Source organism: Procambarus clarkii, chromosome 12 (genome assembly GCF_040958095.1).
Source record: "Procambarus clarkii isolate CNS0578487 chromosome 12, FALCON_Pclarkii_2.0, whole genome shotgun sequence".
Taxonomy (NCBI): domain Eukaryota; kingdom Metazoa; phylum Arthropoda; class Malacostraca; order Decapoda; family Cambaridae; genus Procambarus; species Procambarus clarkii.
This window is the reverse complement of record NC_091161.1, coordinates 21084253-21107043: the sequence shown is the minus strand read 5'-3', so window position 1 is coordinate 21107043 and position 22791 is coordinate 21084253. Positions and strand designations below refer to the sequence as shown.

Here is a 22791-nt window from a genome sequence, read left to right as displayed (position 1 = left end):
AACCATGATCGGTGGCCCAAGATGACACGGCATTTAATCGCAAGTTGAAGCCGCTGTTGAAGGAGAGGCGAATCATCACCCTGACAGCAAAGGGTAAGATCGTCAACAAAGAGAGCGGAGAAGACGCCAGAAGGAAGAGAGGATAGAAGACTATTGAGGTCAACTAGAAAAGAGGAGTGCTCAGAACACTACCCTGGGGTACACCCTCATACTGCCTAAAAGGGGCAGAGTGGGGTACCAAGACTCACTCGAAAGGAACGATGAGAGAGGAAACTTTGGAGGAATTGAGGGAGATTCCCACGAAGGCCAAAAGAATAAAGTTGGGACAGAATATGATACCACCAGGTACTGACGTAAGCCTTTTCCAGGTCAAAAAGACGGCAACAACGGAAGTTTTTGCAGCAAAACCAGTACGAATATAGACCTCCAAGCTCACTGGGTCATCCGTTGTGCTGCAACACTTGCGAAAACCAAATTGAGAAGGGGAGAGATGGTGATAGTGCTCTAAGAACCACATCAAACGAACGTTAACCATACGTTCAAAGAGCTTGCAGACAACTCATGAGGGCAACAGGGCGGAAGTCCTTGGGGGATGACCCAAGAAACTCTGGTTTCTGAACAGGGAGGACAACAGCATCGAGCCAGTCCTCAGGAACTGACGACGACTCCCAGATCCGAATGTACAGACTCAGATGGCGAAGCATCTCATAATGAATGCCATCGGAACCTGCCGCCGTAGAACCGCAGAGGGCTAGGGCAGACTGAAGCTCAGAGAGAGAAGGGATCGTTATAGGGAAGGCGAAGATGGGTACAGAAATCTAAAGGATGAGATTCAAGAATAGGTTTATGAAGGAAGGAAAGAAGGAAGGATTGGGCAAGATGAGAACCAGAGCTAACAGATGAAAAGTGGAAACCCAGTTCGATCGCGACCTGCAACGGGTCCGCCACAAGAGCACCACGGAGGTAAAGGACCGGCGAGGTATCAGGAACGAAATTACCCGCTATCATGAGGATACGCTTCCATACCAGTCGCAGACGAGTTTCGGACGTAACGGTGAAGAAATAAGACATCCAGCATGCACGTTTAGCCATACTAATGGTCTTACGGGCCACCACACTCACCTTCGGAAGCAAAGGAAAAGACTCAACCATCTGCCAGTGGCGGTGTGTCTTCCAGGCTGCACGCTTACAGCGGACACCCCGAGCACAGTCCATATTCCACGCGGGGGAACGCACTTCCTCGTTCCCCGAGACGAAGAGCGAGGAATAGAGCCGAGGGCAGCGTCAAAGACAGTGTTGTGGGAACCGACCTGTGAGATTTATATTTATTTAATTTATATGAATTTATATTTACGTTAATTTATATACTTCGATAGCAATTTGTATAATGATAAGTGGACTGTATTTCTGCAATAATCTCATAATCTCACAAATCGATCCTCTACACATTAGGGGGGGTTTATATTATTTATATATATGCAGCCAATCAAACTACAGTAATAGACTACATACATTGAAGAGGTTCCTTATCTTATAGTACAGCAGGTTAGTCCACCAGGTATAACTAGGGTGTAGACACCAAATTATCCTCTTTGAGGTAGCTTCCATCACCCAGTAACTGGTGCACAAAGTCTTGCTTCCTCGTCTTGACCTGTTAAAAGGGCGCTAGCTGTAAAGCCAGAATCCTATATATGACAAGTATTTCAGAGAAAACACTGTACATGGAACAATGAAGACCTGGCTTAATTACCTTTAGTTTGAGGCTATCTCGTGCTCTAACCGGCTATCCCTACCCAATGACATTAATGGCCACTAATGATAGATAATGGGTTTCGGAAAGAACACTTAACTTGATTTGTTGACAGCGTGTTGAAGATGGTACACCTTTGGTTTCCATAACACTACGTCCAAGGAAAATTAACAGGAGCCGTATTTGTTCCCGTGTGCCTCTGGTCTAGTATAAACAATGGCTATGTCTAACACTCCATACTATTGACGCTACTGGCCGACATTGTCCAGATATAATAGGAGCCGAATTTGCTCCACGCGTCTCGGAGGTGACAACAACAACAAAGGCTGCCCTCCCTCACCCTGACGCCTAGCTTACATTGTCCAGATGTCAATAAGTGATAGAAGGGTCACATTTACTCTACTTTAATATTGATAATTAAGTTAATTTATATGAGATGTTTTTATGATGGTAAAGTCCAAAGACTAATGTATTTAAGAATAATTCCCAACATAATAGGTGGTGAATATAATAGTATGTGGTGATGATATCCCGTTTTCTTTAGACAGTAATTCCACTACAAGTTACATTTTCTATGGGTAACTTGTTGGTAATACAGCAGCAATTATTATCTGTCTGTATGATATATTAAATGGTGTCGGATTTTCCGACATAATTCCCCAGGGGCTGCTCACGGGTCGAAGTCCTAATTAGAACAGACGAACACCGATACTCCTCCTTCGAATTATTAGATTAATTTGATGTTAGTAGTTAGTAATCACACATTTGTGTGTCTGTTCGTACAGGACGGATGTCCCGTACTAAAGTTGCAGGGGTTAGAAGTCTAATGCGATTTCATTTCCCTGTCAACTCTTGAAAGGCTAATATTCAAGCCTAAATACATATTATTTAACCCAGAAGACTGAATGTGATCAAGTACTACAGTCAAGTATGATTCAGGGACTGCAATGAGATCAGTGACATTAGATATAACTTGAAGTTTGTTCAGGTAACTGGTCACTGATATATAAACACTGAGGCCCATGGAATACATCTTGATTAAATAATAAATGTATCAAATCAGTCATCAGATTTATTGGGGTTTAATTTAGTTAATTGATTCAGAAGATTGAATAGCTCATCATTAAAGTAAAGTATGGTTCTGAGACTGCAGTGGGTTCAGTGACATTGGTCGCAGTGACTTGTAGCTGTTTTAGGCTACTGTTCAATGATTTGCCACTGAGGCCTCATGAACTCATCTTCAGCTTTAAATGATGATACTAACATCAACCTCTGTTGGTATAGTCAGCTGTAATCTCCTTAGTATAATGCTACTGGAGAAATATAATCAGCTGACAAATTTAGATTTCTATTGGTATTGTTTATCTGCAGGCATAGGTCTCCTCAGGCTTGATACTGGGCCTGAGAGTAATTTACCTCCTGCAGAGTTTAACATGGTTATACCCTGATATTTACTAGGGCTACCGATGAATTGATGGTAGTAATCTGTCCCCACAAGGAGAGCTATTTGGCATTTGATTTGCTCAAATTTACCTGCAGCTGCTTGATAATAGCTTTCCAGGTCAGCATAATGAACTTGAGATTGTTGTGACAAATCTTCACATTTCTTGATCTGTCTTGTTAAGTGGCCTTTAAGACCTGCAAGGGTTCTTTTCATTCTCCCTGCATTATCCATACTGGCTCGTTGGTGAAGCCTTGTGGGGCTTGTACTTGGGCTGCTCATAATACTGAACAAGCACTGATGGTAGCCTAGGGTCAAATTCTGCACTCACTAGGCAATAATCCTACCTCTACTAGAAGTTAGCACTTAAAATTAATACACATTATATATATACAATCATACACACTAATGATTTGAGTGATAAACCAGTGTCACTGGAAGTACCTTTAGGTTAGCTCTTCTATATCACCCTAGGATGGTAGAGACGCTAATTAATCACTCAAAGGTGTAATGATCATAAGTAAATTATTATATATACAACTCAACTCGAGTTGATACAAATTACACCCAAAATAGGGTCTGGACCATTCATTAATGGTGTTAGGTTGTTCAACATAGTACAACTGACTATGGTAATAATGGGACTAGGATGAACGATAATAGTTCAACTAGTCAATGGTAAATATCCTACCCTGTTGTGGGTTGGCAATTAGTAAATATTATATTGTGAACACTAGAGCAATATATATTAAATAATTCTCTATTTTGGAGAAATAATATACACAATTATTGATAATAGCCTCTTAATTAGCCTCTATGAAACTTCTAATATTATCTAGAAGTATTAAATATTATTAGTGACCTCGCGAAATAAACTCCACAAAATTCGTGGATAATCTCTCGCGAAATTTAACACCACGAAATCCGTGAACAATCTCGCGACACAGTCACTAATTTGGCTGGCTACTATATTAGCGCTGTCATTTCACAGAATAACACGCCACCAAATATCTGTGGGTGTGCATGAAACCACTGACGAAGCTGATCTGAACTGAGCGGGGCTCGTGAACTCGCACGAGTCAACGCCGCCGTCTTGACTGCTGGCTTTGTTTAAATCACACTGCACTAGTATATTTAATGAATCCACTGGTTAACTGGTTCATCCGGTACTAAGATGACCAAATGTGGGTTCAAAGGATCAAATAATCCGTCATCCGGTTCGAAGGACCAAATAATGTGGGAACCGACCTGTGAGATTTATATTTATTTAATTTATATGAATTTATATTTACGTTAATTTATATACTTCGATAGCAATTTGTATAATGATAAGTGGACTGTATTTCTGCAATAATCTCATAATCTCACAAATCGATCCTCTACACATTAGGGGGGGTTTATATTATTTATATATATGCAGCCAATCAAACTACAGTAATAGACTACATACATTGAAGAGGTTCCTTATCTTATAGTACAGCAGGTTAGTCCACCAGGTATAACTAGGGTGTAGACACCAAATTATTCTCTTTGAGGTAGCTTCCATCACCCAGTAACTGGTGCACAAAGTCTTGCTTCCTCGTCTTGACCTGTTAAAAGGGCGCTAGCTGTAAAGCCAGAATCCTATATATGGCAAGCATTTCAGAGAAAACACTGTACATGGAACAATGAAGACCTGGCTTAATTACCTTTAGTTTGAGGCTATCTCGTGCTCTAACCGGCTATCCCTACCCAATGACATTAATGGCCACTAATGATAGATAATGGGTTTCAGAAAGAACACTTAACTTGATTTGTTGACAGCGTGTTGAAGATGGTACACCTTTGGTTTCCATAACACTACGTCCAAGAAAAATTAACAGGAGCCGTATTTGCTCCCGTGTGCCTCTGGTCTAGTATAAACAATGGCTATGTCTAACACTCCATACTATTGACGCTACTGGCCGACATTGTCCAGATATAATAGGAGCCGAATTTGCTCCACGCGTCTCGGAGGTGACAACAACAACAAAGGCTGCCCTCCCTAACCCTGACGCCTAGCTTACATTGTCCAGATGTCAATAAGTGATAGAAGGGTCACATTTACTCTACTTTAATATTGATAATTAAGTTAATTTATATGAGATGTTTTTATGATGGTAAAGTCCAAAGACTAATGTATTTAAGAATAATTCCCAACATAATAGGTGGTGAATATAATAGTATGTGGTGATGATATCCCGTTTTCTTTAGACGGTAATTCCACTACAAGTTACGTTTTCTATGGGTAACTTGTTGGTAATACAGCAGCAATTATTATCTGTCTGTATGATATATTAAATGGTGTCGGATTTTCCGACAAGTGCCATGTAAAAGAAAGAGGGCGCGAGGGAGTGGCAGAACAGAGAGGTAGGAAATAGTAGCACGGAGGGTAAAGAGGTGCCAGTCAGCCTCAGCAAACCGCCACCTAGGGAAGGAGAGAGGAGAGTGAAAAGAGAAAAAGGTAACAAGGATGGGAAAATGATCACTCCCATGGAGGTCATCAAGGACCCGCCACGCGAAATCAAAGTAAAATGATAACAAGCACAGAGAAAGATCGAGGCAGGAAAGGGAGCGAGTCAGAGTCCAAATGAGTGGGCTCACCAGAATTCAGAAGAGACAGGGAAGAAGAGAGGATGAACGGCTTAAGAAGGCGACCCCGAGTGTTTGTCAGCACATCACCCCAAAGTGCACGTCGGCAACTGAAATAACCCAGCAGGAGCACAGGCTCCGGCAAGGAGTCCAGGTGGTGTTTAAGATCGAGAAGAGACTGTGGGACAGTGGGGGGGGGGAGATAAATAGAACAAACCGTGTACCATTTACGCACAAAGACACGGGCAGCAGAACAGTGGAGAGGCATTGAAAAAAGTAAGGGGACGAAGGGAACATCGGAGCGAATCAAGAGAGCAGAAGAGTTATGGGCCCCAGCAACAGCGGGGGGGGGGGGGGGAAAGAGGGAGAAAAGAATAGCCACGGAAGTGACCAGGATGAGCACCAAGCATCGGCTCCTGGAGACAGACATAAAGGGGCAAAAACTGAAAATTGGAGTTGGACGTCATGAAAATTGGCGTGGTATTAACGGATGTTCCACTGAAGAATAGACATCGACAAAAAAATAGAGGACAGCAACAGAGAACAAAGAAGAAATAAAGGTGAAAAAGAAACACAGCATGTTAAAGAAGCACAGGGTCAGGATCAGGGTCAGCGAAGTCAGGGATAGGGGGGGGGGATGGGTAAACCGAGTAAAGAAGGAGGGAAAGGAGTAGGAGGACTGGCCAGAGGTGGATGAGCAGGGGTCTGGAGGAGGAGACAACCAAGAGGGGCGGGAAAGAAGAGCAGGAGGAGGAGTGGCAGAAAGAGGGGAGCGCATCTCAGCAAGGGCAGTAACCAAGACGGAACCAGGGGCCAAAGAAACCTCTACAGTAGGAACATGGGGCTCTACCACCAAAGCAGGAGGGGAAGGAACGATAGAATCAGAGGTAGGGAGCGAATAAGAAAGCGAAGCCTTCTTACCTGCCGGGGAGGAGGAATGAGAGGAGCCAGGTTTCCGCTTGTGACTCAGAAACACAGGTGTCCCAGCAGCAATGTACTGGGCAACAGACTCTAGCGTCTCAATAGAAGAAGAACGAGAGTGAACAACACGATCACCAGGAAAGCGATGGATATCGGCCCGCACAGTCAGGTGGGGTGGCTACCCAAGAGACGGAAGAGAATGATGGGAAGGAGGACTAGAGGGAGAGGAGAAAGAAGACACAGAAGACATGACAGACTGGGTAGAAAGAAGGGGAACCATAGACAGAGAACCAGGAGGGGGACCCTCTGGGACAGAATGGAAAGGAACAGGGGAGGTGGTGTTGGGTGTGTCCGGGTCTAAGGCTTGTGGACGGTTGTGAGATTGAGGAAGATGGGAAGGACGAGGAGAGGAAGAGTGTACCAAGCGAGCATAAGACGCGCCAACGAAAGGAGGGAGACAATGAACTTTGCACCGAGCCTCAGGAAAAGACAAACTGTCCCGGTGCTTCAAGTTGAGGACGGCTGCCTCAAGTTTGTAACGTATACACGTGCGGGAGAAGGTAGGGTGGGCCTCACCGCAATTGAGGCAGCGAGCCTGGGGAGAAGTGAACTCCAACTGAGAGTGACCCTCGCCCCCACACATGGGACAGAGAGAGGGAGACAGGACTAGAGCATTTGAGGGCACCATGCCCAAACCTCCAGCACTTATTGCAGTGCCGAGGAGATTGAATATATCCCTGAACGGAGCATCTGGCACCAGCAAGAATGAAGGAGGTCAGAAGGGTCCTACCATTAAAGGTAATCTTCACAACCCGAAGGGGCAGACGGCGACGACCACGAGGGGGACGAGTGAACGTATCCACCTGAAGGACAGAATGACCTTGGGCCTCGAGGGTATGCTTGATATCCTCGTGGCAGTCTTTTAGATTCCTAACACCGGTTGCAACATGGTGTGGGAGGAGAACAGTGCCAACACTGGCATTTAACCGAGCGTTCATGGAGACCTGAACGGGGGTCTCGCCAATGCAGGAAAAGGCGGCCAAGCAGGAGGCTGCATCCTGAGGAGCAGCAGCAATGACAAGTGTACCAAAACGGGTGGGGTTGAAGGATACAGAGGCATCTACTGAATCAACAAGGTGCCTATGAAGAGAAATCGTCAGGAGGCGTAGAATCAAGTGGGAGGAGATCAAAGTATTTGGCCCCCAAAGCGGGACCAAACAAGGCTTGAAACGCATCAGTACAGGAAGGAATCAAGCAAGCGTGGCCCGTGGTGAGGACGGCGTTGAGAACCCCCAGAGAGAGGAGTTAAAAGGCGCAGTAGTCACTACTAGAGACTGAGCTGTGCCATGGGACGAGGTGGTCACCACTGGGGGCTTGAGGCTCGATCCAAACAGAGGGGGGAGAGGAGCCGAGGGGAGTAGTCAGGAGGGTCGGGAGGAGGAGGAGGAGGGTCGGGAGGAGGAGAAAAGTCGGGGCCCAACACAGCGGGGGCTACAGAGCCCAGTCTTCCAACATGGACCGACTCGGGGGCTTGGTCACCCACCCCACGAGCCTGAGAAGGGATAAGAACAACAGAATTTGACATGAAACTGGAGTCAGACATTCATTCACGAATGTGCCCCTACACCCACCATGGAGCCACAATTAGAGGCAGGACACCCAACAAGAAGCTATCGCCGATCATGTCTGGGTCCCCCTAGGGGTGCGTCGTGAGTATACGCCCCACACACGCCACCTTAAGAACCGTCAGTCCGTCGAGATCGCGTTCAGTGACGAAAGGAGGATTGACAATAAAAGAAAATTCCCTCGCTCTCGACGTTAGGTACTACAGTTCTACAGGCGCAAGAGCACCTGGATGTCAAAATAGAAGAAGTCCAAAAGAATAATCAAAACTAGGAAAAGATCGGCAGGAAACGGCAAGTAGATAGGAGAAGAGGGGGGGGGGGGAGAAAAACGAAACATAAGGAAAAGGAAAAGCGATCCGGTATAATTGGAGAAGACAGCAGCAGGAGCATAAGGCTCCTGCCTTATCAAAGGACAGAAGATCGTCCCGTGGAGCATCACACTCCAGCAGCCGGCCACCAAGCCCCCTCATGGCGTCAACGGGCTGGATGGGGAGGGGGAGATGTGACAGGTTATTAAATCCTCACCATCTAATTGTAGTGCTTGATAAAGATGCACTTATTCCAGTCAACATCTTTCACAAAACCTATTGCTTCAGAGCAGGTAATAGAATATCTCTGGAATCTCTGGTGAACACTTCAGAAATTTTGCACCATGAGTCATCTGAAATGCGAACTATCAAAGCACAATGTAGTGCATTAAATGTTACCGAGAGTAAGAGACCATTGAAGAACATAAACGAGTAAAGGTTAAAATATTATACAAGATGTAGAGAAATTATTATCAGCACTAGATTTGCAGCATGTTCCACAGACAGATAAAAGTGTTAAGAGGGATTTCATGGAAATTTCCAAAATTGTTTGCAACCGAGGATGACCAGATTGGTCTCCTTGATATAACTGATCACACCATCCCAACAGGTGACTATGCACCTGTTTTCACCCGGCAATGGGCTCACGGAACAGGAAAAGAATGTTATCCAGCATGAGTGCCAGAAAATGTTAAGACAGGACATGATAGAGCCTAGTATGTCACTATGGTGGGAACCGGTGGCTGAGAGGACAGAACACTGGACGCATGATCCTGTGGTCCCGGGTTCGATCCCGGGCACCGGCGAGAAACAATGGGCAAAGTTTCTTTCACCCTGATGTCCCTGTCACCTAGCAGTAAATAGATACCTGGGAGTTAGTCAACTGTTACGGGCTGCTTCCTCGGGGTGGAGGCCTGGTCGAGGACCGGGCCGCGGGAACACTAAGCCTCGAAATCATCAAGATATGGTTGTCTCTTATTGTGTTAGTTCGTAAACCAGATGGTAGTTACAATTTTTGTGTGAACTACTGGAAGGTGAACAAAATTACTAAGGGTGATATTTATAATTAATCTCTAATTCAGGATATAATAGAACAATTCCGGGCAGCAAAATACTTTTCCACTCTTTATGCTAAGTCTGCATATTGGGCAATACCGGTGGCTGAGAAAAAGGGAAGAACAGCATTTCCTGAGGGCAGGCAACCTTATCAATTTTGTAGGATGTCTTTTGACCAAAAGACACCCCCTTCATTTCAGAGGGCCATTAATTACATACTCAGTCCAGTCTTGGGAAGGCCCTCGCTACATACCTGGATGATGATGCAATATATGCCTGGACGTTTGGTGAACACTTATGAGACTCCACTGAGACTTTCTTTGTTAGATCGAGCAGGTTTTAAATTAAATGTTCAGAAGTGCACTCTGGCAGCTCAAAAATTAAAGTTTCTGGAGTTCCAGGTGAGCTTAGACGGTAACAAGCCAGATCCAAACTCTTGCAGTGCCATTGTTGAAATTCCACTTCCAAGAACACCTCCCAGGAAACAATTTTAGGTTGCCACAACGTATCTGGAAAGTGTTGGAAGGTATTGGCAACGTTTGTTTTCACGCATTAGATGCTTAATTTTGTGTGGATGTAAATAAGTTTCTAAAACGTATTGCACTAAACGTTAGCTAAAAAAAAAAAATGAAACCTTGTGGCAACCTTAAATGTTTCATAAACGTAGTTTTTTATTGCTGCTATTTATATAAATGTAGAAATATAAAAGTATATTTCTACATTTAGTAAAAAGAAACAAGATCATAATAAAGGTTAATTCATCATTTTCATTCATTTTTTTAGGAAGAGGTCGAGGAAGAGGAAGAATTCCAGGTAAGAGGATGAGGTTGAGTAGGAAGGAGGAGGAGATCGAGGAGGAAGGGGGAGGAGGTCAAGGCAGAGGAGGAAGGACGATGAGGTAGCGGAGGAAGTTAAAGAGGACGTTGAGGATGAGGAGAGCGAGGAGGAAGGAGGAGGAGGGCGAGGAGGAAGGAGGAGTAGGCGGAGAAGGAAGGAGGGCGAGGAGGAAGGAGGAGGAGAGGAAGGAGGAGGAGGAGGGCGAGTAGGAAGGAGGAGGCCGAGGAGGAAAGAGGAGGAGGAGGGCGAGGAGGAAGAAGGAGGAAGGCGACGAGGAAGGAGGAGGTGGGCGAAGAGGAAGGAGGTGGAAGAGAGCAAGGAGGAAGAAAGTGGAGGTAAAAGAAGGGCAAGAAGGAAAGAGGAGGAGGGTGAGTAGGAAGGAGGAGGAGGGCGAGGAGGAGGGAGGAGGGCGAGTAGGAAGGAGGAGGAGAGCGAGGAGGAAGAAGGAGGAAGGCGAGGAGGAAGGAGGGGGAAAAGGAGGGCGAGGAGGAAGGAGGAGGGCGAGGACGAAGGAGGAGGGCGAGAAGGAAGAAGGAGGAGAGCGAGGAGGAAGGAAGAAGAAGGAGGAGGGCGAGAAAGAAGGAATAATAGGTCGAGGAGGAAGGAGGAGGAGGGAGAGGAGGAAGGAGGTGGAGGAAGAAGGAGGGCAAGGAGGAAGGAGGAGAAAGAGAGCGAGGAGGAAGGAGGAAGAATTCCAGGTAAGAGGGTGAGGTCGAGGAGGAAGGAGGAAGAAGGAGAGCGAGGAGGAGGGCGAGAAGGAAGGAATAATAGGTCAAGGAGGTGGAGGAAGAAGGAGGGCAAGGAGGAAGGAGGAGAAAGGAGGGGAAGGAGCAAGGAGGAAGAAGTGGAGGAGGGCGAGGAGGAAGGAGAAGGAGGAGAGCAAGGAGGAAGAAGGAGGAGGAGGAAGGAGGAAGAGGGCGAGGAAGAAGGACTAGAGGACTAGTCCTTCTAGAAGGACTAGAAGAAGGACTAGGAGGAGGAGGAGGACGAGAAGGAAGGAATAGGAGGTCGAGGATGAAGGAGGTGGGCGAGGAGGAGGAGGAGGAAGGCGAGGAGGAAGGAGGAGGAGGGAAAGTAGGAGGGAGGAGGAAGGAGGGGAAGGAGGAGGGCGAGGAGGAAGGAGGAGTAGGCCGAGGAGGAAGGAGGTGGAGGAAGAAGGAGGTCAAGGAGGAAGGAGGAGGAGGACGAAGGCGAGGAGGAAGGAGGAGTAGGAGGGCGAACAGAAAGGAGGAGGGCGAGGAGGGAGGAAGGAGGAGGAGAGCGAGGAGGAAGGAGGAGGAGAGCGAAAAGGAAGGAGGAGAGCGAAAAGGAAGGAGGAGGAGGAGGAGGAGGGCAAGAAGGAGGAGGGCGAGAAGGAAGGACGAGGATGGCGAGGAGGAAGGAGGAAGAGGAGGAAGGAGGGAGGAGGGCGAGGAGGAAGGAGGAGGAGAGCAAGGAGGAAGGGGGAGGAGGGCGAGGAGGAAGGAGCAGGAAGGAGGAGAGCAAGGAGGAAGGAAGAGGGCGAGGAGGAAGAAGGAGAGTGAGGAAGGAGGAGGGCGAGGAGGAAGGAAGGGGAGGAGGAAAGAGGAGGGCGAGGAGGAAGGAGGAGGGCGAGGAGGAAGGAGGAGGAGGGCGAGGAGGAAGGAGGAAGAGGAGGAAAGAGGAGGGCGAGGAGGAATGAGGAGAAGAGCGTGGAGGAAGGAGGAGGAGGACGAGGAGGAAGGAGGAGGAGATCGAGGAGGAAGGAGGTCGAGGCAGAGGAGGAAGGAGGATGAAAAAGAGGAGGAAGGAGTTGGTCTAAGAGGAAGGAGGAAGAAGGGGGAGAGGAAAGGAGGAGGGGGAAGGAGCAGGACGTCTGGGGGGGGGGGAAGGGGGGAATTAGGTAACGGAGGAGAAGAGGAGGGGGAAGAATAGCAGGGGTAGGAGTAGTACAAGTAAGAGGGGGAGGGGGAAGAGGAGGAGGAGTAAAAGAAGGGGGATGAGAAGGAAGGAGAAGAGGTGGGGGAGAGGGTAGGGGTTAGAGAAGGGGAAGAGGAGGGGAGAGGGGGTAAGAGAAAGTTGGTAAGGAGGGGGGAGGAGTAAGAGAAGGGGGATGAGGAGAAAGGGGAAGAGAGGACGGGCAAGGGAAGGAGGGATGAGAAGAAAGGGGAAGAGGAGGGGGAGGGGTAAGGGAAGGGGGATGAGGAGGAGGGGGAAATAAAAGGGATGAGGAGGAAGGGGGAAAGGAGGGGGAGGGGTAAGCGAAGGGGGGATGAGTAGGAAGGGGAAGAAAGGAGGGGCAAGAGAAGGGGGGGATGAGGAGGAAGGGTAAGAGAAGGAAGGTGAAGAGCAGGGGGAGGGGTATGCGAAGGAGGGGGGGGGATGAGGAGAAAGGGGAAGAGAGGAGGGGCAAGAGAAGGGAGGGATGAGGAAGAAGGGGAAGAGGGGAGGGGTAAGAGAAGGAAGGTGAAGAGCAGGGGAGGGGTATGCGAAGGAGGGGGGGGATGAGGAGAAAGGGGAAGAGAGGAGGGTCAAGAGAAGGGAGGGATGAGGAGGAAGGGGAAGAGCAGGGGGAGGGGTAAGAGAAGGCAGGGGCTTAGCAGGAGGAGGGGGTGATGGTCACTACGCGCGGGTATAAATGTTCCGAACCTTAATGGAATCTGACCCATATATCAATCAGGTCAACCCATGTGTTGCGTTTCCAAAAGGGTCACCCATGTTAGAATTGGTGAACGCCCAGGTAATATTGTTGAAAACATCTTAATAACTTATTAAACCAAAGGTATTTTTATGTCAAAAGAACGGCAGAAACTGGATCTATATATGAAAACTCTTTCAGGACAAAATTTAAAGTAAAACTAAAGATATTTGTAGTTGTATAAAAGTTGCATTTTTCATTGGTCGTAGAGCTGGAAATCCGCAATATTCATCTCAGAACAATGCTTATTTCACACAGAATCGTTAATAAACGTAAGAGTTTTATACGTCTCAAGAAATATAGAAACATAATCTTCATTTTAAATGCCTTACCATGGGCATATTTGTATTTAAAGCGAAGATACGTGTATTTTTATAATCGGCGAGCTCCGATCCCGCACAGATCGAGCAACGGAGTAACTCTCTCTCAGAACAATGCTTATTTCACGGAAATTCGTTAATAAACACATATGTTTTATATGTCTTATGAAAGATAGAAATATAAGCTTCATTTTAACTACATTACCATAGAAATATATAAAGTTCTAATGAAGATACATGTGTTTTAATAATCGCCGAGTTCCGACCCCGCACAAACTGATCGACAGAGCAACTCTCTCTCAGAACAATGCTTATTTCACGTAAATTCGTTAATAAACACATATGTTTTATATGTCTTAAGAAAGATAGAAATATAAGCTTTATTTTAAATACTTTACCATAGACATATATAAAGCTCAAGTGAAGATACATACGTTTTAATAGTGGCATTCAGTAGCTTGTCGGTCATGGAATGCAGAAGCCTACGCACTTGCCAATATAGTGTGTAATTAACAAAGATACGCTTATAAAGCCAAAAATATTACATGCCTTCAGAAAGACAGAGATATGCTCGTTTTTGTGAGTGCACCAAAGGAAATATATTTTGTTGGAGGACAAAGATATATCAATTCTAAAATAAGTTTCGACTCGCGCCCGGGCGAGAGATAGCGCGACTCTCGCCCCATCTATTGGAAATTCTGTTCGCCTAATGACCCAAAGCTACTCAAAGCCTCGTAGCATTACTTAAATAATGAAGAAATATGGTATATTTATTCACTATAATGTTGGTGCTTAATGCAGAACACGAGAAAACATATATTTACTATGAAATAATATACTTTCATTATGAAATAAGTAAATATGTGGCCTCACAGGAAGTCAACGTTCCAGGTGTCAATGCTGTGGAGCGACTTATCCAAGATATATTGTTGTCTGGAAAGTGTTTGTTGGCATATCAACCTTCTGTACACAGTGATCCAGTCGTCGTACTTCTCTCCTTAAATGATCGCAAATTTAATTTATTATATTAACAAGTAGAATACGTATTTCTAATAATATCTAACATAACTAGCCAGAAAACATTTAAGACTTATTGAAAAATACATGACTGGAAGTTAAATAGACTTCATAGAACAATGAACAATGCGTTGCCCGAAACGCATTGCGTAATAGTGGCTTTAGGCATTGTATGTACTAGCTCTATCTATATATCAATCCATTAATGTAACATCACTTGTATGTATATACCTTACCTGAATAAACATCTGAATCTGAATCTGAATCTGAATAGTGTTGGTCTATACTAATCGTTATTCGTTAGTATGCGTTCGCTACTTAAAACATTTACTGTACTGATGTAAAATCTCCCATGTCTCTTCGCACATGGAACACCGAACCTTACACACTCTCTGATATATTGTTTAATTAATAGAGATTCACTAATAAAGCTTATAATTGTATATGTTATCAAAAAGGCATAGATAAAGTCGTTAACTTGAGGTTATCTTGAGATGATTTCGGGGCTTTTTAGTGTCCCCGCGGCCCGGTCCTCGACCAGGCCTCCACCCTCAGGAAGCAGCCCGTGACAGGTGACTAACTCCCGAGTACCTATTTACTGCTAGGTAACAGGGATATAAACTTACGTTCGGTCTTACGTTTTAGTCACAGATTAGATATTAGTAAAGTAAAGTTCATTTTATTCAGGAAAGTACATAAGTAGTCGATTTACAAACATAATATTGGATTTATTGATAGAGCTAGTACATACAATACCTAAAGCCACTAGTACGCATAGCGTTTCGGGCATATTATTGAGAGAGGAAAGATATCTATATATAAACAAATTTTTTTTTTTTACCGACGCTCTCCCTATTGATGGGAACTACAACCTAATGAAGATAAATGTTAATTTTATGTAGATACTGTAATAAACGAAAGTTTTTAATGTCATCAGAAAAGCAGAAATATAGGAAAATTTTAAATCCCTTGTCATAAATATAACTGAAGTGAAAGCAAAGATATATGCATTTTGATAGTTACTTGATGGCTAGGATTGAGTGTGTGAAGCTCTGCACTCCAGCTAATAAATTTTGTAATTTGCATATATGTTAATTAACCTTAAAAATCTATGTGTCAGAAGAACGACAGATGTAGACGTTAATGTGACAAAATTTCAAGGAATATATATATATATATATATATATATATATATATATATATATATATATATATATATATATATATATATATATATATATAGATAGATATATATGGGAGTTAAATACCCTAGAATTCCCTTCTCTTTAGGGCTCTGAGTATGGTGCAGTGGGTATATTATATATATATATATATATATATATATATATATATATATATATATATATATATATATATATATATATATATATATATATGTATATATATATATATATATATATATATATATATATATGTATATATATATATATATATATATATATATATATATATATATATATATATATATATATATATATATATATATATATATATATATATTTCGTTAAATAAATAATACAACCCCATCGCCAGTGTCAGGACACAAGAAAACTATTGGCATCAGTGTGTGTAAGTACTTCATTCATAATGATGTGCTGCCCGAAATCTTAGCGAAGTATCCAAAATTTGCTTACTGTAGATAATACATGTACATGGCTGTAAAGCTTCCGCCCAATTAGGTGGGTGTGGAGCAAGACTAGTAACTGTGTGACTCATCATAAATGTAAAGTGTCTTGTATAGTGACTGTTGTGAGCCTCTAATTGTTGATCACTTGTGACACAAAGATTATTTTTTTTTTTTGAGATATATACAAGAGTTGTTACATTCTTGTACAGCCACTAGTACGCGTAGCGTTTCGGGCAAGTCCTTAATCCTATGGTCCCTGGAATATGATCCCCTGCCGCGAAGAATCGTTTTTTCATCCAAGTACACATTTTACTGTTGCGTTAAACAGAGGCTACAGTTAAGGAATTGCGCCCAGTAAATCCTCCCCGGCCAGGATACGAACCCATGACATAGCGCTCGCGGAACGCCAGGCGAGTGTCTTACCACTACACCACGGAGACTGTAATGTGTTTTTGTAATGATTATTGATGTGTTTATTTGTGTGGGTGATTAAATATGTATGTGTATGTATATATGTACGTATATATATATGTACATGTATGTATGAGTGTGTACTTGTGCATATAACATTAATAATTTTGTAACTAGCGTCAAAAATTGTTATTTGCTTAGCTAAACGAACTAGAGGGTTCAGTTCCTGAACCGATTATGTGCCTCTGTAATCCTTTACACCACCGCCCACGGGATGGGTATGGGGTGCATAATAAAGAAAGAAATTGAAATTGTCCAGCCAAGCGGGGAAAACCGGCTGCACAATACTGATAAAATATGTAATTCACAGAGATGCGCTGATAAACATTAATGTTTTTTTTTTTACTTTTTACTTTTTTCTACTTTTTTTTTTTACTACTTTTACATGGGCTTCGTGAATCTGGCCCATGACACCCAAGGGGTCCGTGTAATTTCCTAAAGCTAATTACCCCAGAGGAAGAGGCCTCCTCCGATTTGTAGTTTGGTCCACCAGGCTGTTTGACGCCGCTGTCATTTACACACACATTATCTGTTTATTTATTTATTTATTTATTTATTTATTTATTTATTTATTTATTTATATTCAAGAAGGTACATTGGGGGTTAACAGAGAATACAGAAATTAAGTTGAATTTATATTTTATATATATATATATATATATATATATATATATATATATATATATATATATATATATATATATATATATATATATATATATATATATATATATATATATATGTACATGTATATATATGTACATGTATATATATATATATATATATATATATATATATATATATATATATATATATATATATATATATATATATAGCTATGTGTGTGTGTATGTATAGATATATATATATATATTTATATAGGGCATATGTTTTTGTATTTTTCCTGATTTGGCAGTAACTAATAAGTATCCAACTTATTTGGATCATGATTATCTTCTTCTCAACAATGAGAGTGTTGTTTGGGCAAAGAGAAACAGAGGCAAAGAGGGTTTTCGTGGTGAAAAACAAAGCCAGGATGTTGCTTTGGTAAAGGGTGATCGAGGCTCCAGATAGAATTTTTGTGTAAGGACTAGGTTACAGGAAAGTTGCAAAATACAATGAGGAGCCCATTATGCATGAAGTGTTCTCGTTGGGAACATATGGCTTGGAAATGCCAGTTTGACCCCAGGTGTTGATACTGTGGTAAGAAACACGACTCTCGAGAGTGTAGAGTCAAGATTAAAAACGGTGAAAAAATCGTACCATCTTGTTGCAATTGTGAAACAGGACGTGAAATGGAAAGTGAAACGTGTGTAGAAGAAAGTAAGGAAGAACATGACGTATTGATGATAGAGGATAGTCAGGAAAAGGCACTTTCTCGTAGTGTTAGCGGTGTTCAACCTTCTGTAGTGACAGATGTTGAAACAAAGGTTACAGTAAAATGGTATACAGAATTAAGAAAAATAGATATGAATAATATTACTTTTGATGTTAGTAGATGTTGTGCAAGTGAGGAGAAAGCAAAAATGTTACGGTGATGGAAGAGTATCTAAGAAAAACTCGTATCCCATGGAATGTGACGGACAGGGCAATGATAGTTTTATTATTAATCATTAAGTAGAGTGAGGATATTATCTTGGAACGTTAATGGGTTAAAATCTAGTGTGGTGGATGTGCACTATTACACTCTTAGAGAGTACTATATTAACCTGAAATGTTAAATGGGATTCTTGTATTGTGATTTGTGTATTTGTACTCATTGAATTTGTGCACCCCTTGGTAGGGGGGACGGGATATTACGCATTAAGGGGATTAAGGATAAAGCGGTCATAGGCGTGGATTAGCGATTCCGAGGTCCATCATCCCCCCCTTCCCCCCCCCCCCCACCCCCGGTACATGGAATTAATGACCTTAGCCAGTTAGAACTGAGGGTAGGAATTTATTTTATTATTTCCTTCCGCCCTCCTAGGGAGATAGGGGAAACAAGAATTTTCCTTGTGTGGAATATTGCATGCTGCACGGTGAATCATGGGCGTTCTGTAGGTTTAATTCTAGAGTAACTAGATAGGAAAATTCGTAAAGACATATGACATTCATCAAGACCTGTGGGCTGAGTGGAGCGGAGGATCTTTGGTGGTTGACTTAAGGGTCGAGATGAGTAGTGAAGATCGTGCCACATAGAGCCACCTGTGTATGGAAATCAGATAAGAAAATCAGAAGCGGGGAGCCACATAGTGCCACTCCATATTAGGTCACCCAAGGTGTGAGTGGTAGCAGTCGAAAAAACAGTGAAGATAGGTATCTATTATGGACCACTATGTTCATGTTCATTTACAGTAAAGTAGCCACCTATGAAGGGCAATCAGATAAGAAAATCAGAAGCAGAGTGCCACTTAGAGCCACTCCATATTAGGTCATCCAAGGTGTGGGGGCAGCAACAGTCGTAAAAACAGTGAAGATAGGTATCTATTATGTGCCGCTATGTTCATATTCATGTTCATTTATACAGAAAAGTATGACAGTATATTTAAGTAAAAAAAATGAATTTATTTGTATAATAAACACTCAGGTGAGCGGCAGTTATGCCCCCACTTCCCTCTATGGGACAGGTGTAAAAACAGGATCATCTCAGTAGGGGTGGTCCCCCCCCCCTCACCACCCTTCCTCGTACTTGATGACCTTGAGTGTACCGTAAGAGGGACCCGCCTCCCTTAGTTGTTTTTAAGTTGGTTATATTTTAAGCTTTTATACTTAAAGGAGAAAAAGAAATAAACCTGATGATTTATAGATTATATTATCAAAGTACATAGGGTTAAACATAGTCGTATTGTAGGTCATCTCCCCCCACATAATATTTACTAACAAGGGCCCTCCTCCGTGCCCAGAGGTCCGTTGTGGGGTCTTCCTCCCCCTCCTCCTCCTGGGACGAAGATGATGACTCATCATCTCCCAGAGAGTGAATGGGTTGTAGTGGGCCTCCCTCAGGTGACTGACTACTGACGTCATAGGGTTCACTCTCGCTGGTGGGGCGTTGTCCTTCCTCTCCTTGTGGTTCAATGACGTCACCACCTTCACTCTCGGTGGACATTCCTTGGGCTGAGGCGTTGGGGTGGGGATCCGATGGTATGTCTGGGTGACCATACGCTAGGCTAGTGTATTTATTTAGGTAAAAGCGCTTATCATCAAATGCACTTAAACCCCTCTTAGTATTGAATGTGGTTGCCATCTGTCCCCCTATATTCCTTATTTGTGAATAATTGAAAGTATTTACTACCTCATTGCTGTGTAGAGTCTCTTTAAAGTGGTTATGTGTTAAAGATCTTTGCACAGCTCGGGGAATACCCTTAGCGGTGATGGAATTTTTATTGTCAAGCAAAAGCACACTATACATTTTGGGCTTGAGTGCCACAACTTCAAGGATGTGTTTATCTGATACCTCTGACTTTAACAGCCCTAAAACACCCTTTTTAGAAGGATCATACAAGGGGTGAGTTTCAGGAAAATTACTCGTATCCATCCACAAACTAAGGGGTTCTTTCCCCATCTCATTAAAGACATCTTCAGCTAGTAAGCTGAAAATGAAACTGTCTGTATCACTATACAGCAGTTGTACCCTATCTGAATAGTGGTTCTTAAGTACCCTGTACCAAAAATGGTACAAACTGTATTTTGCTAGCTCAAGAATCTGGAACCCAATGTAATTAGGATGAGTAATTTTAATGAATGGTCTGGAACTGACAGACAATAATTTATTGTCACCTAAATGCACCATACGTTTAAAGCGAGGATTCTTCACCTCTCGTAAAAAGACCCTAGCTGAAGTCACTAGTTTGGTGTCAATGGCATAACGGGCAGGGTTCAGTAGTGTTTTACCAAAAACACTGTTCGTCAGTAATTTGAAGAGTGTTTTCCTATCGTTACTGGTGGAGGCATTTCTATTGTTAACGTTGGTGTTAACAAATTCTGCCATAAAATCTGACTGACGGAACTCGTAAATTGCATGTATTGTTTCCACTTCAAGTCCTATCTCAATAAATAGTTGTAAAAGGTGAAGAGATATGAAATATGAAATAATGTTTCTTGGGGAGATGATCTTCAACCAGTTTAATATTTTTTTTAGGGAGATTTGTAATGTTATTTGTTTCCAGAAGTCCCCTACTAAATGGTGAGATATCCTCCATACTTATTCCCCTATGGTGTAAACAAAGGGGTAGATCGTCTGTTAGTCTAGCTATTTCAGGTCTTATGTGTTTGGTGTCAATTAAGAGCCAGTACCCTTTGTTAGAAGAGAATGGGTGTTCTGTCATTATCTTCCCTCCGCTAATGAAGGAGTTCATCTCATCAGATGATAGTCTCCTTAGTCCCCCATAGGGCAATTTCTTAGTCATACAACTCCCATAGAGGGAGTTGAAATCTAGATACAGTAAGAATGAAGACCTATCCTCCCGGGGGTTAAAAGATGGGTTGACATAGCGGTTGTTAGCTCTGACATAACTCCTAACTGCAGTTGTAAAACCCCCTCGTATGTTTTGTGATAAGAGATTGTGCAACGTCACATCTGCACTTAACTCCAACGATATTCTGCTACTTTTCAGGAAGCAGTCGTAGGAGTACCCTGGGAGGCTACAATAGTGTGCCAATTCTAAAGAATATATATCATTTAGAATTGCCCTGTGGTGTGTAAAAATGTCAGCCAGTAATCCTACATCACACCTCAAATAAATGAGGAGGTAGTCTTTTAATGTCCTACACCCTGTAGCCTTCCATACTAATTTAGAATGTCTATATTCTTCCAAAGTTATACCTGATTTGTTTAGGGAGCTGTAGAACATTTCAATAGGAGGGAGTGTTGTGTCATTAAAGCAGCTGATTTTTGTGGTATATTCATAAGGGAAAAACTGCTTACCCTTTAAAAGTAGGTGGTGACTCTTTTTGGGCAAACCTATCATTGAGTGAGTGAATGTTAAGGGGCTGGCTGAATCAATGTGGGTCTTTGCTAGGGATGAAAGACTACCTGTAATAAAAGCCAGTGAATCAAGAAATTTAAGCTTCCCTATTTCTACCTTAAGATATTTCGTCCCCTGTCTCATGAGGATATTGCTCTTAATATTTGAACCCATGGCAAACTCCCTCAAAATTAAGCCCATGTCATATGACATATTATGAGCAATTAGGACTAAACTCTCTAGAGCATTTATGTGGCGGAGGTTGCAGTAATTACATAGAGCTCCAATATAATTGAGTTTTTCCCTAAGGTGATCATGATGTTGAACCTTGAAATTGGAGGGGGTAAATACCTCCTCACAAAACTGGCAGTGAGTCTGTCTCCTAAAATGGATCATATCCTCAAGAGACATGTCTATTTCATAATGGGGGAGAGTGGATCTGATAATTTCCCATTTGGTAGCAACTCGCTGCATGAAATGAGTAACACTGTCCCCCCCAAAATAAGTAAATTTATCAATGACAGTGTGGTTCCTATCAACAATTATATAGCTGCATGCTATAGGTCTATGTATGGCTGTAACAGAACCTAGACAATCCTCAGTGCTTAGGACACACTCAAAATCAAAATAGCCCACATGGGAAGGGGCGTAACCTTTCCCCGTATTTTTAAAATGGAGTGTGTCCCCAGGCTGAGGGTAAATAATTTTCTGAGTGATGTCGCAGGAAGATGAGTGATTTGTTAGCTCAGATGAATTTTGATATTCTGAGAGACAGTTTCTACAGAAGACTGTCTTTCGTCTGTGGCTGCGAGTAAAGTTCCGTAGGAACTTATCGAACTCTTTAATTAGGGCCACATGAGATTCCCCCAATAACAATAAAGGAACTATGACCGAGTACTGTCTGCGACCACGACGACAAAGAGAGACATGATAGACGCCGTCTGTATGTTTGTGTATTGAATACAAAAAAATGGATAGTTTATTTCTATTCTCCAATTTAGAGATATCCTCCCAAGACAGAGGGAAGGATAAATTGTCGTATTTGACCATTTTCCTAATCCTAGAGTGAGACTCTACAAGTCTCCCTATACGTCTCCACTTCCACCCTTGTTGTGATGCCAGAAAAGCAGCAATGCACTGAATAATGCATGTTTTATTGTTACCAGCAGGGTTTGGGTTGAAGAC

The 22791-nt window shown here is 42.9% G+C and overlaps 1 protein-coding gene across 1 annotated transcript in view; it reads right to left on the bottom strand.

The window, feature by feature from the left end:
- Positions 1 to 539: 539 nt before the first annotated feature.
- LOC138363973 (uncharacterized) overlaps positions 540 to 22791 on the bottom strand; it is a 79321-nt gene continuing 57069 nt past the window's right edge. The window contains exons 5-7 of the mRNA XM_069323425.1: positions 8087 to 8274; positions 7513 to 7862; positions 540 to 727 (exon numbers count right to left, since the gene is read on the bottom strand). Coding sequence (XP_069179526.1) covers positions 540 to 727; positions 7513 to 7862; positions 8087 to 8274 — 726 coding nt within the window. The remainder of the gene's footprint in view (positions 728 to 7512; positions 7863 to 8086; positions 8275 to 22791) is intronic.